The sequence below is a fragment of the Doryrhamphus excisus genome, chromosome 22, assembly GCF_030265055.1.
Source record: "Doryrhamphus excisus isolate RoL2022-K1 chromosome 22, RoL_Dexc_1.0, whole genome shotgun sequence".
NCBI lineage: Eukaryota > Metazoa > Chordata > Actinopteri > Syngnathiformes > Syngnathidae > Doryrhamphus > Doryrhamphus excisus.
In genome coordinates, this window is record NC_080487.1 from 1,875,995 (window position 1) to 1,889,788 (window position 13,794).

Consider the following 13,794-nt stretch of genomic DNA (forward strand, 5'->3'; position numbering starts at 1 on the left):
GGCTGTTTTGTGTTAGTATGTATTGTCTCAAACATTTAAGTGTGACAACCATGCTAAAAAATAAAAAATCAGACCCTTGTGAGGACAAGCGGTAGAAAATGAATGAATATGTATAATTGGTTTCCTCCATTAAGTCAAATTAATTAAGATTGTGTTGACTGGCGAGAAACTTGTATGAATTATTCACACGGTAGCCCGGCAGCACTTGACTGTAACTCAATGACGTGAAATGGTGTATGGAATGATGACAGCAAAGACAACCTCCATGCCCTCCCCACTCCCCACTCCCAACTCCCCACTCCACGCCCTTGAAGGGTGTATTTAATCGGGAGGTTTGATGTTTGGGCGTCTGCTGGAGGAGAGAACTGGCTGGAACCAGATCTCTGGCTTTAACCCTTTACTTGCCCCGAGGGGGGTAGGGGGACGCATGCTTGCGACATACGCACTCAAAAGTGTGTGTTGATGCGTGTGTGTGGGCAAAGTGACAGATATTGAACATCTCTCACACACATACACACACACATAAACACACGCAAGGATACGAGGGAGTTTCTTCTATGCCGAAAGTAGCAAAAACACAGGTGAGACGCAACTTTACTACTGCTATTTTTTTAAAACACGGCATGAAAAGGTGATCTGCTGTAACATATCCGGCATGTGTGGTGTTGTTGTTGTTGTTGTTGAATGAAGTAAACTAATAATAGCGGTTAAGAGTACTTACGTGTAGTGTGACTGAGCGGTGATTGGAGTCTCACGGGTCAAACGCCGAGATCCGGAGCCCCGGAGCCACCCGCTGAGGGCATTGCGTCAGCCGCTCGGACCCTCTCACTACCCGGCTAAACCATCCTAGTTCAAACCTGTGTACAAATAACAGCTTTTATAGTTTTTTTTTTCAAGGACATATTTGGCCTTAAAGTGTACACAACACTGCAAACAACGAGGAATTTGAACTAATCATCACTTCCACCACCCCCCAACGAGGAGTAATGGATCGGGACCATGTGGGGGTTGTTGTGTTTTGCCTGCTAAAATAGTTTAGCTTAAATTTGTTGATTGAAAATTTTTAGATTGAATATGTTTGTCATTTTATTTCGAGCAGAAAAAAAAAAACAAATAAAATGTCGTAAACATACAACAAGATACACACAAATCAGCACAATCAAGACCACAACAGTCTTGAGCAAGAAGAAATAATATATTATATAATAATATATAATATAATAACACATTGAAAGCTGGAAATGGTATGGAAGAAGTATTCATTTATTCATTTTCTACCGCTTTTTCCTCACGAGGGTGGAGGGGGTGCTGGAGCCTATCCCAGCTGTCTGTCCTCTCTGGCAAGAGGCGGGGTACACCCTGGACTGGTGGCCAGCCAATCACAGGGCACATATAGACAAACAACCATTCACACTCACATTCATACACAATTCAGATTCAATTTGGAGTGGCCAATTAACCTAGCGTGTTTTTGGAATGTGGGAGGAAACATGCAAACTCCACACAGAGATAACCGAGGGTGGAATTGGACCCTGGTCTCCTAGCTGTGAGGTCTGCGCGCTATCCACTCGTCCACCGTCCTGCCCTGGGAAGAAGTAAAACTTCTATATATCTATAGCGTAATTCAATGGAAACCAAAAGCAGCTTTTCTTTTTTTTCCTTTCTTCCAAGTGATACCTCAGTATTTATTAATATTTATACATGCGAAGACACTTCTAATACCAGTTGTAGTAATACAAATACTTCAATGGTAGGCAACACCAGATACACAGCGAATACCAGCAATGACAAAATGAACACCACAAGATAAGTAAGAGTTAATCACCCATCCAACATGAACACAGTTATACCTGAATCTGTATGTTTTGTATTATAATTGTATACTCTGTATGAATATACATTGGAAACGGCCAATGTCTTGACATAGCTTCAGTTCAAGTCCTAAGCTATTCCACAGCAAACTGATAAAGAGAAAAACATCTCCTGGTGGAATTTGCCTTTGGAATGATCAAATTCCTCTTTCATTTTGTAAAATATTATTGTCATTTCCTTAAATTGTACTGGCAAGTGAAGTACACGTAGTACACCCTAACGTATATTTAAAACACAGGCCACTTGCCGCTATATAAAAACACCAAACTTGTTTTTGGTTCCTTCCAGAAATGGTGCCCTGTGGACTCAAGAGACCAAATTTCTTGGGCCCCCTCGTATACACAGAGGCCCCAGATGGAGGCTGGGGATGGGTGGTGGCCGTGGCCTTTTTCTTGGTGGAGGTCTTCACCTATGGCACCATTAAGAGCTTTGGCATCTTCCTCCAAGACCTGATGGAGGAGTTTGAGGAGACCAACAGCCGAGTGTCCTGGATTGTTTCCATCTGTGTTTTTGTGATGACCGTCCACGGTGAGTGTGGAGTCGGGTGGATGGTGATGTATTAGTCTGTTCTATGGCTGCGTTACACCGCGTATGTCCATACGTGTAATGATGGTTCCAATGTAGAGTTTGTTTTAGACATTAGATTTTTAGAAAATTCTGTCTGGTTTCAAAAATGTGGGGTTCAAATTTGGAGATTTGGCCCTGAAACGGCTACGGATCAGTCAACTAAGAACTAAGAATGTACATGCTATCGCCACGCAGGTCCTCTGTCCTCCATGTTGACCAACCGATTTGGCTTCCAACTGGTCGTAATGGTCGGAGGTGTACTCATTTCCTTGGGCACCATTACTACAAGCTTCACCACCTCAGTCAATCAAATGTACATCACTTATGGTTTGTTGGCAGGTACGGGATTACTTGATTACTTCCTTGTCTCCTAAACAAGTTCTTGAAAGCACATTAGATTTGTGATTGGCGGTTGCAGGTTTTGGCTACAGTTTGACCTTCCTTCCCACGGTGACGATCCTATCACATTATTTTAAACGGCGAAGGTCACTGGTCACAGCCATAGCCTCGACTGGTGAGGCTCTGTCCATGTTTGCTCTCGCCCCAGGTAAGTTTTCTTCAAGACCTAAGTGTACAAGTCATGTATTATATGTTCTTCAGTATCTTCTGATTGTCTTCAGCCTTCTCCTTACTGAGGGACCGTATTGGCTGGCGTCACACCATCTTGGTCATCGGAGCCTTACAAGGCACTATCATCATTTGTGGGGCTCTGCTGCGGCCAATCATTATCGAACCCCTGACAACACAAGAACCGAAACCCACACATGGTACTGCTGACGACGTCCAACGTGAAAATCTCAACAGCAATCCAGAGAGTACTTTACTACAGACGGAAGCCATGTCAGAGTTGCCAAACGGTATCAATAACGAAGCTGAACCCCGAAACAACGATGTCGAGAAGACTAAAGTTGATGAGAAACCGCCGGCAAAGAAAGTTAAACTCATCGACTTCTCCATCCTCAAAGAGCGCAGCTTCATCCTCTACTCGCTCTTTGGTCTGTTTGCCACCCTGGGCTTCTTTGCCCCTCAACTCTACATCATCGAGCTGAGCGTGAGTCGAGGCGTTGAGCGGGATCATGCCACCTACATGCTGTCCACAATGGCCGTGGCTGAAGTCGTCGGTCGCTTTTTCATCGGATGGGTTCTAACACTAAAGTCGATCCGAGACAAGAAGCTCTACGCTCTGCTGGTTTGCGTGATTTCCATGACGCTGGATCTGGTGGGATTTACTGTGGTCACAGAGTTTTACGGCCTGGCTGTTTGCTGCGCCGTGTACGGGTTCTTCATGGGGACCCTAGCATGTACGCATATTCCCATGCTGGCAGAAGACGACGTGGTGGGCTTGGAAAGGATGTCCTCTGCTGCTGGAGTTTACGTGTTCATACAAAGCTTTGCAGGACTGGCTGGACCCCCACTTGGAGGTAAATGTCATCTCTTATGTAAGAAATATTTGGTCATATTTTGCACGAGACATCAAGGTTGAGTATTTTGTTAACCACATGGGTTGCAATTCTTAGTTTATATCGTTATATCATCATGACATCATTAATTGAAAAACCTTCTGAGTGACATGATACCACCTCTGACCCACCCCTAGCCTGCCATGAATACACAAAATCCAATACACTAATTAATTAATCACACAATCAATGAAAATGAACTTGATAGTTTTGCCTCAATATATTGCAACGTGCATTGTGTTCGTTATAGTTCCCTCTGTGCATTGTTTGTTCCATAGAACAACAGCACGAACGGAGTGAACCATATGGTCTCTTTGTCTTGGTGGGTGGGCAACGAAATGGGTAACGAAATGAAATTAGTAGATTGTAATATATTGTCAAATATTGTATACATTTTTTAATCATCGGTTCCGATAATTATCAGATATCCGTTATCAGCATAAAAATGCAATATCGGTTGATATCGGTATCTATCGGTGTCACTATCAGATGATATCGGTGTGTGAAATGGAGAGCTGGACAATATCGGCATATCGTTTTTTGGCATTGTATTTTTCTTATTTTTCGTATGCTAGCGTTGCTGACATTTGTGCGAACCGCAATCATACACACAGTACAACTTATTGTTGAATAAATACCTCTGTGACAGTGTCAACCGAGGTTATTTTATTACATTTACATACAACTCTTTTTATTTTTTTGGAATAAGAAACTTGGTCTGGTCTGACTTGATTTACATTACAGAAAATATTTACCAAATATATCTATTTGGTTCGATTCAGATCTGTGAGTGCATGAATATGCACTTGAACGTTGAAGAAATATGATACTTTCTATCAGTCACGCCTCAAAAAGACTGGATGTGCCTCATGCTCAGTCTTGCCGAGCCAAACACATACCAACTCAATACTAAAAGCGTGTCAAAGTATTAATATACTCCTTGAAGCACTTAACTTTTCATTTGATTCCACCTTTAGGTGTCTTAGTGGACGTAACTCAAAACTACGGATCGGCCTTCTTCTCCTGTGCAGCCGGCATGGCAGTGAGTGCTGTGTTCCTGATCTTAGTAAAACCTCCCACTTGTGCGAAGAGGACTAGACTACATGAAGGTACACAAGATGAAGTGAAGGACTTAACGGAGAGCCCGGAAATGAACGAGGCTAGTTCAGGTACACGTAAAGACATGGATGGAACGCCGGCGGAGGCATAAGACATGACCTGGAGGTCGTAAGTTTTGGAATATAGTTATCTAAAGATAGCTATTGCATGGAATAGGTGGGAAAACTATTGTTTATGATGCGGATCTGTTCCCTTGGGGGTGTTTGGATAACAAATCAACAATAGTGCCTTGCTTGCCTAATGTAATGAAAAGCGTTTATTCCTACAGTGACAAAGAACAATGTTCAATTAGTTTTAATGCAGGAAAAAAAAAAAAAAAAAAAAAAAAAAAAAAAAAGTTTTAATGCAGGAAAACTGTAGAAATAGCCTTAGGCTCTTATGGAATCAGGGTCAATGGAGGAACATCTCGAGTTACAGTAAATATCTCCTGGTTGTCCATAACTTTACAGCCGTTAAAACTGTGAAGCCAACATAGCTGCAAATACATAACAATTGCACAGCATCTGTAACACGAACTCTGCTGATTGTGTTATAGAACATGCAAATGCGTGATTGAAATGTTTATTTTTGACCAAAAAGATCCGTGCACTGTTGTGAAATGTCAAAGATGAACTATTTTTGTAATGAAAAATGTGTTCAGTCACAATAAAGAGACGGTGATTTGAACCTTTTAATTAGATTACCCTTGTAGTTTTTAATTTGTGTTAGTGTAATACCATAAATACACGCTGAGACACACCTTGGTCAGCTAACACCCAAATGTGCATGAAAAGTGCAAACTGGCTCTTTCGAACTACCGTAAATGATGTACAGTATGTGTCCTAATTATATATTCTAATAATATTACACTGAAAGAAGAAGCACATAATTGGCAAGAGGCTGTCATCTCCAAATTGTGACAACTCTTGACTTAAATAATTATTTGGAATTCATGAAAATGTGGAAGGGAAAAGGACAACCTGGTCATTTATTACCAAGTAAACTGTCTAACTCAGCAGCAACAGAATCAATGCTGTTCTATCCAAGGAATACAGCTGACTTCATTGTAAACAATGCTGATCCATGATGCTGATCACTCATGATACTTCAAATGCAGTTACTGCCATCTTGTGGAGCTACTGCAAACTACATCTGGAGGTTGCCTGCGGCCACAGTTGCTAGTTGCTAAGTTTGGACAGAGCGTTTTTTTTTTAAATTTGCGTTTGTACACCATGCACTAGGCGACTATTGGACACATGATAAGCTCATGATATGGACAAAATTACTGCGACACCTCAATCAATGATTTCATCAGTTTTGGATAAGCAATGGCCTTGTGTCTCAACACTTGTGTGCATATTGTGTAGATAAGATGATCAAATCAAGATTTTGATGCAAAAAAATATGTTATGCAAAGGACTCTTTTTCGTTACCGTTAATTGACTTGTAGTTTCTCTTGGCATCTCTGCAACCACAGTTTGGATGCATGAAAGGCTTCAGTGGGTTTCGGAACAGACGCTTTCTCTCATTCTGGACTTGGTACCTCTTCCATCCAGTGCAGTAAGACCTGATGAGGACACATACACAACATTGTACTCAAGTGTTTGGTAGAACTCATGATGTGGTCAGCATTGAATGAAATGAGTAAACGATACTTGATATGATAAACAACTGGTGGCATAGCCATCGTGTTTTCTTGGTAGATTAACTATTGGTAATGAGTGATGGGAGAAATTTTTTTTTTTTAAATAAGTGAGTGTATTACCTGTTGTAGGTCTTGTAAATTCTATATCAACCTCATTATGTATTACTAATCGACAATTAGGCAAAACAATCTTGCAGTGGGGGTCTTTCTGCAACGGTCTCTGAGGCTCCTCTGGGTGGGAGAGGATCCTCTACTGGGCCGGAAAAGAGAACCAAGCCTCCCTGGGTGGACTCTTCTTGTTCTTGTTTACTGTTCGTTCTGTAAAGCTCTACTAAATCCTTACAAGTAGAAACCAGTTCTGGTTGTAAACTCTCCACGGACGAAAAAAGTAAACAAAAATATGTGTCAATAATCACAAGGTGAGAAATATAAACTATTAAAGCATTCGAGAATTTATGAAAATAAAGTAGAAGAGAACACGTCACAGCCCAAAAGCTACTTTGATACTTCCGCCTTCCGCCGCTGACGTCACGACAACAGTGGGGCGGAGCTAGTGACATCAAGGAAACGTTACCAACTAGTAGTCATTACAAAGCTAAAGTGTCGCCTGTGTGACTCCGCAACTTGAGTATTCTTGTAATTTTTCACTTTCGTTTTTTTGGCACGATTTCAGATACGGGATCGGTTCTTGTGCGCGGAGCAGCTAGCCCCATTTTTTTCAGTTAAGCAGGCGGAATACGACAGCGGAAGAACTTGGTCACACAGTGCGGTTAGTTAGCTAAAACAGTTAGCTTGACAAGTAGCTGTGTCAGAGGCGTTAGCTCAGCTGTCATGTCGATAGTTCCTTTGGATTTTCACTACCTAAAGGAGAATATTTAACAGATTGCCGTCCAGGAGTACTTTAAACTCTTGGGATTGAAACAATCAAACATCGATCTCAGCTTTAGCCGGCTGAAGCTCCCTGTCACTCTCTCTCTCTCCCTTTCTCACACACATACACACATTTAAGTAGAAGATGAGAGGTCGTATGTCTTAACTATCTACGGTATGGTTGCGGAGCTGTAGCCAACCTTTACATTAAATTCCATTCTCTATTCGCCAAAAAAGAAGATATCTACCAAGATTGCTGCAATGCTGACAGATAACAGGTAAAAAAAACATATTTGTATTGCATGTGTGTCTATATAGTTCAAACCTGTGAAATAAACATCATAATATAATGCTCTATATGTTCCAACCCCATAGAGCCTAGTGAATGCCATAATGGTAGTTACTACACACATCTGCTCATGTAACTGTCTGACTGCGTGTTGCTATTTTTGGTTCCTCTTAATGCTTCTTTTTGATGCTCCCACACCTTCTCCCATCCAGATGCATCATTCCTTCCACAGAATCTTCCCTCACGTGTACATATTCTGCACTGTTTTTTTCCTTAAATTTTGCATCCTTTTTTCTTTGGTCAGGAAGCGGCATCGAAGCAGTGACAGTGAGGAGACTCAACAGCTGAGTCCTCAGGCCAAGAGGTCAGGCGGGGCTCCCTGCCTGCTTGTGTCAGATTTGGACTCGGAGGTGTGTGAGGCTGCATCTTTTGTTTGCAATGTAGGAATAGTGTAAAGACACCGCATCGTATATGCACAGTGAAAATGGCGTGGATGTTTTATTTATCAAGTCTCTCATTCAGCAGCGAGGCTCTTAAGCGAACGCTCATTTGTGTACGTTTCTGTGTTTGCAGTCTTCAAGCAGTGACAGCAGTAATGGGATCTGCAGCACAGAGAGCACACTAGTGGCCACCAGCAGGCCATGCATACACAGCCAGAACAACCGCATCCCCCAGTACTCCCCCAGCACGAAGCCCAAGGACTCTGCTGTCTCCGTGCAGCACGGTTTCCATGGCGACGGCAGCACTTTCTCCTACAACTCCATCAACAGAGTCCTGAGGGAGGCGCACTTCAGCAGTCTACAGACCAGAGGCCGTCCAGGCTCGACATGACCACTATCTGTGACCCCCTTTCCTGTGGCCCTCGCCGGGCCAGCCACCCTCACGTTCAACCAGGCGGGGGTGTCGTAACATGGGGTAGTTTACAGATTACTGGCTGTAAGACTCATCCCCACTCCGCCATATATACCATTTGTGAAGACCATAAGCACATTTGCCTTTTCATGGCCCAGCCACTGTGGTTATACTGTGCAGTATTGATATGCGTGTGTGCACGCGCCCTGTGCACTTTATAAAGAGGTATCATTCTCTTGACATGCGTGCGTTGATGTGTGGACATGTTCATTGGTGCTAATCACGAGAGAAGTGTGATCGAAAGTGCTTGCAAAAGTAAATAAAGTCATGCACTTTACTCAAAAACCTGTGCTATTTTTTTTAACCTCACATTTATGCCCATGTTTACCATTTAAATATACCTCCTGTATTTGTAGCCTTAGTTAACATTGGATTTTATTTTGCCTTTATGACATTTGTATCACATTTTTGAATGGTGGGTGTGATCCTGAAGCCGAGCCGTGCATGCTTTCCATATTAATATCTTAACACATGTAAATCAGCACTTGCTAACCTATTTCCTGAAGGTTTCTGCTTGCTGTAGATGTCGCTTCTCTTAGCAACCAAAATGTGGTAAATTGTACCTATAACCTAACTAATGAGTAGCAGGTTGATCCTGCTTTGAGAACTTCCACGTTTGACTAAGAAGTAGGCAAGAAATCCATATCTAAGCATGGAATTTTAGGAAGACTGTTAATCTGCTTTTATTTGTTTACATGACGGATCTCCATTGTTGCAAATCCAAATTAATTTTATACTGATTCTTCACTTCTCTCACCTGTTCACCACGCCACAATTTTGTAGACATGCGCTCTAGCACCACTTGTATAATGATTGACACATGCTTACCACAGTCATAATAATAATAAATTCCGAATGAGACGTTTGCAGCATTATAACACTAATTCATGGAAGACAGTTCTAGAGTCGCAAGGCTATTTCAGTGGATGTTCTGTAGAGGTTGTTTATGTTACCTAAAATGAATCCTGAGATAAAACCTCTGGTGATAAGCTGTATCTCCAGACCAGATACACTCAATACATGTAGACATGAAGAAAACCGACTCTAAGATGAGTGTACACGGTTGACATCAACGTGACCTCTTTTGTTTCCATTTACAGTACAGGAATTATGTACTTAACAAAAAAATGTGAAATAATTAAATATGTCTTATATTTTTATATATTTTTATATTTTTTTAATAGCACTCAAAGCGTCTCGTTAGGTCAACGTCAAGAGTTGAGAAATGAGAACGCTGATGCCTGTTGGCTGCTGTCAAACACACCAGGAGACGCACCGTCAAACTGGTGCGCTGTCTGGTTGTCATTTACCGATTCGTGTAGCGAGTCTATGTCTGTGTGGGAAGTTGTACTTTCGCATTGAGGCCTCCCCCTGGTGAGCAAGTTCATACCACTGAACAGGGACGGTCTGCTGACACTCGATGGCTCCCCGGATGACGTGCTCTCCTCTTCTTTTGCAGCCTCCGTGTCAACAGTCCGAACAGAATCAAGAGCCAATTGCTGCTCAGTAAGAAGATGTTTCTCCTCATTGTCGATGAACTCCGGCGAGGAGACGCTGTTCACATGAAATGGGTGATTGGCATGACTGTGAGTAAGAAGCTGGCTAGATGTATGGTTGACTGGTTGACTGCTGGCAGGATGCTGTTTGGCTGTATGGTGAACTCCACCCATCAAGGCCTGGAACTGTCGTAGGATCTGGTAGAAGCAGATAGAAAAACACATTATCTCCTGTGCACAGTCCCCGACTGGCTCTTGTACCTTAGTGGCTTTGTTGGCCACAGCTCCTGGAGGGTCCTCGCTGAGCTGACGGAGCCGACGTTGCGTAGCTCCAAAAATTTGCTCCAAGGACAGAAGATCGGTTGTCATCAGGCAAGATACAGCACACAGCACCCTCTGCAGCGTTAACGACAAATACGATCATGGAGTTTATTTCATCAAACAAGGCCTAGCGATGTTTATTACCATCTTGACAGTGTTTGAGGGATCTTGCAGGCCGCTTGAGAGCAACTCCACCACGACCTCACAGTTAAGAGTGGAGCACCTGACAGGATTAAAGGCAGATATGCTAATCCATAATATACGTAGCAGTCAATTCTGAAGCGGTGATCTGACATGGTTAATGATAAAATAGAAATAATCGCAGCTGGGATAGGCTCCAGCGGCATAAAAAAAATCAATTACTTTATTAATTAATGAGTCAAAAGAAGTTAACCACTGTAAAATATAAAAGGGATAGCCACCTTATGGAATATACATCACTCACAAATCGTTCTCATCTAACTTTTCCAGCATTATTTTTCCAGTTCTCGGGGCAACTGGACTGTTCAGCTTGTCTTTGGTCCAGTTCAGTCCAGTCACAACCAATTGAATCGATTAAATGAGAGTAAATAACAATATTATGACATATTTTTTCCAGAAAAGTGAGACTGAACTACAAATTGCATAGCAAAGTTAGCGCCTCTTTATGTGTGTATTGATTTGAAAAAATAGATGCACTGACTCTTTGATAAAGTGCTGGCTTTCCTCGCTGGACAGAAACACTCGAGAACCTTCCATCAGTTTGCTGATGAGCGCCATCTCCTGGCCACAGTCCCCCAACTGCAAGGCTTCCACCCTGATTGTCAGAAAAATGCACGTCAGATAGCTTAAGGTGTTGCTACACCTTGCTACTCACCGTTCCGATAGGTCGCCGCTGCTTTCTCTGCTGGCGCCTGATTGGCTACCGGTGCATATGGATTTGCTGCTCACAGAGGCTCTGCTATTGGTCAAGATGTCTTGGGATGAGTGATGAGAGGAAGTGTTGCCACTGTCCGTTTCTTCCCATCCACCTCCAACCTGGCCTGGACACCGCTGGATCACTCCTGTAGTAAACACATGTAATCTAATGGAAGTGCTTGTCCCCTTTCATGTTTGACACACTTCAATGTTCCACAATTTTATATGAGCATTAAATAACAGTTACATTCATGATAATATTTAATACTATGTATCTTATCAATTCCACACTCTGTGTGGAGTTTGCATGTTCTCCCCGTGCATGCGTGGATTTCCTCCGGGTACTCCGGTTTCCTCGCACGTTCCAAAAACATGCTAGGTTAATTGGCCACAGTTATGAATGTGAGCGTGAATGGTTGTTTGTCTATATGTGCCCTGTGATTGGCTGGCCACCAGTCCAGGGTGGACCCCGCCTCTCGACCAAAGAAAGCTGGGGTAGGTTCCAGCACCCCCGCGATCCTTGTGAGGATAAGCGGTAGAAAATGAATGAATGAACTAACAACATCATACTGACAGTAAAATATGGTGGTGGTAGTGTGATGGTTTGTGGCTGTTTTGTGTTAGGATGTGTTGTCATTTAAGTGTGACAACCATGCAAAAAATAAATAAATAAATAAGAAAGGGGGGGGGGCAAACAATTATTCACACCACTGTATGCATCACATCAACAATGTCCGACCTTGTGATTTGCGAGCAGGTAGACCGTAGGCACATGCCGGTACAGCTACTTCTATCGGTGCCGAGGGTGCCACTACCGCCCGGTATTGGTTGTCATGAAGACGGATGCCCTGATGTTCTGTAGGTGGTAAGACAGCACTGGCCACAACCTCTGCAGCTTTTTGGATCTTATCCAGAAGGGAGTCCGTACCTGCTAAAAAAAAAAAAAAGACCAAAGACATGAAAAAAAAAATACACAGGAGAAGATTTGTACAAAATGTGACTCACCTGTCCCCTGCCTCCCTGGATTGTAACCAAAGCCCTGCATTGCCGACCTGTGAGTGGCTGCTGATCCCATACCTGGACAGCGAGATGGATGAAAACCCGCTTTGAATGATGGAACTCACATATATGTTACAAAAATACATTACGAAAAAAGTTATCAAAGTTAACAGTTAGATGCACTTAAAATAGTATAATATTAAAAAGGTATTCGCTATTGCTCACCCATTGTTGGGGTTACTACGTTGAGTGGGAGGACACCACTCTTGATGGAAATTGTATCTGTGAAAAGCAGCCGTGCCACTTCCTACAAACGGGAAAATAAATTATTGTTTAACTTTTATATGCGTGATTAGCGTTTGGTTATTAATAATCACTTTCTTACCTGCGCCGTCTTTCTCACTTTCTGATACAACGCCGTGCCATGGATGGGATGAGGAGGACCACTGTAAACTTTAAGTAAAGACAAACTGTGATTGATCCTGTGACTGCAGCAGGGAAAATATGTTAGGAGAATGAACTCATGTCCAACCTGATGCTTGCTGGATGAAGGTGGAATTCCTCCTAAGTTCAGTGAGGAAATGTTTTGATCCATGGCCGCACAGATGTACGAAGATCTTCAGCACCTGAATCAAAAGAATCTCTTTATTTGTCTGTGTCCAAATCAAATTTGACACAACATGGTACATTTATGTGCTGACTCACCTTGAGTTTGACATGACAGGACTCTACTTGCAGCCTCTCCAGAAGGTACTCAAGCAAGCACTGATCACTAGCTGAAGACTCATGGGAGATTTCTACAAAAGGGATAATGGCTAAGAAAAAAGTGCAAAGTGAAGTGGTTCACATTTTCAGTGCCTACAATGTCAAACAAATTGCCAAAGGATACTTCCAATTTCTTGAAAAAGGTAACCAGGACAGGGGTTCTCATCATCTGCTGTCGCCTTCATCAGAGTTGGGACCTTTAGATAAGGGAGAGGTCATTAACACTGTGTGCATTCTGCTAGTTTTAGCTAGCGCACTATGTTGCTAGCAGCACAGCTTCAAAAAGAGACGTAAACATTAACATAACATATACATTCTTTGGGTCATAAGTGATTTAATAACTAATAATCACATGAATTACTACTTACTTTCTGGAGGAAAGCTAACCGTTCCATAAATGTAGCCATGATATAGCAATCCTTCTGCTTTACACATCTTTCCCGTACAGTGGTGAGGCGGGACTTGATGTGACAGGCAGCCAATCATGATCCCACTGACTGACATCAACAAAAAATTCAATTGGCTGTCCATCGCAAGGCAAAATAACCAATCATTCAGCGTATATCTGGTGTTGTGACTTGATTGGCAAGGAGATGAGCGAAT

General features: G+C 42.5%; 4 protein-coding genes across 8 annotated transcripts in view; 2 read left to right on the forward strand and 2 right to left on the reverse strand.

The window, feature by feature from the left end:
- Positions 1-7,168, reverse strand: part of LOC131109333 (arylsulfatase G-like) — a 22,017-nt gene extending 14,849 nt beyond the window's left edge. For 3 of the 4 annotated variants that reach the window (XM_058061240.1, XM_058061239.1, XM_058061237.1), the window contains exons 1-3: positions 6,763-7,167; positions 6,431-6,564; positions 722-857 (exon numbers count right to left, since the gene is read on the reverse strand). The gene's annotated coding sequence lies outside the window, so the exon portion shown is untranslated. Of the gene's footprint in view, positions 1-721; positions 858-6,430; positions 6,565-6,762 lie in introns of all 4 variants that reach the window. The other variant, XM_058061241.1, reaches the window with a different exon arrangement.
- Positions 347-5,697, forward strand: LOC131109335 (monocarboxylate transporter 7-like). The gene is made up of 6 exons (XM_058061243.1): positions 347-581; positions 2,161-2,400; positions 2,635-2,778; positions 2,858-2,986; positions 3,060-3,860; positions 4,877-5,697. The coding sequence occupies exons 2-6, from the start codon at positions 2,163-2,165 to the stop codon at positions 5,107-5,109; spliced, it is 1,545 nt and encodes a 514-aa protein (XP_057917226.1). The 5' UTR covers positions 347-581; positions 2,161-2,162; the 3' UTR covers positions 5,110-5,697.
- si:dkey-21c1.1 (uncharacterized protein LOC100150256 homolog) lies at positions 5,863-9,429 on the forward strand. Its single transcript, XM_058061257.1, has 3 exons — positions 5,863-7,790; positions 8,106-8,211; positions 8,375-9,429. Exons 1-3 carry the CDS (start codon positions 7,774-7,776, stop codon positions 8,630-8,632), a joined length of 381 nt encoding a protein of 126 aa, XP_057917240.1. The 5' UTR covers positions 5,863-7,773; the 3' UTR covers positions 8,633-9,429.
- On the reverse strand, positions 9,096-13,663 carry tepsin (TEPSIN adaptor related protein complex 4 accessory protein). 2 transcript variants are annotated; one of them, XM_058061231.1, is made up of 13 exons: positions 13,560-13,663; positions 13,316-13,388; positions 13,132-13,223; positions 12,959-13,052; positions 12,812-12,879; positions 12,652-12,733; positions 12,433-12,504; positions 12,167-12,355; positions 11,387-11,573; positions 11,213-11,326; positions 10,675-10,753; positions 10,471-10,605; positions 9,096-10,407 (listed from the first exon to the last, which is right to left on the reverse strand). In XM_058061231.1, exons 1-13 carry the CDS (start codon positions 13,596-13,598, stop codon positions 9,925-9,927), a joined length of 1,707 nt encoding a protein of 568 aa, XP_057917214.1. In that variant the 5' UTR covers positions 13,599-13,663; the 3' UTR covers positions 9,096-9,924. The 2 variants fall into 2 exon arrangements, with proteins under 2 accessions (XP_057917214.1, XP_057917213.1); XM_058061230.1 differs by having other exon boundaries at positions 9,098-10,407; positions 12,167-12,358.
- Positions 13,664-13,794: the final 131 nt, after the last annotated feature.

Bases quoted from the DNA above. Each gene is read 5' to 3' on its own strand.
- LOC131109335 (XM_058061243.1), top strand. From the start codon at position 2,163: ATGGTGCCCTGTGGACTCAAGAGACCAAATTTCTTGGGCCCCCTCGTA. The intron at 2,779-2,857 runs GTACGGGATTAC...TGGCGGTTGCAG, and splicing joins CACTTATGGTTTGTTGGCAG to GTTTTGGCTACAGTTTGACC. The intron at 2,987-3,059 runs GTAAGTTTTCTT...GATTGTCTTCAG, and splicing joins CATGTTTGCTCTCGCCCCAG to CCTTCTCCTTACTGAGGGAC.
- si:dkey-21c1.1 (XM_058061257.1), top strand. The intron at 8,212-8,374 runs GTGTGTGAGGCT...CTGTGTTTGCAG, and splicing joins TGTCAGATTTGGACTCGGAG to TCTTCAAGCAGTGACAGCAG.
- tepsin (XM_058061230.1), bottom strand. From the start codon at position 13,598: ATGGCTACATTTATGGAACGGTTAGCTTTCCTCCAGAAA. The intron at 12,880-12,958 runs GTTGGACATGAG...CTTTACTTAAAG, and splicing joins CTTCATCCAGCAAGCATCAG to TTTACAGTGGTCCTCCTCAT. The intron at 10,408-10,470 runs GTACAAGAGCCA...TGCTTCTACCAG, and splicing joins TGGCCAACAAAGCCACTAAG to ATCCTACGACAGTTCCAGGC.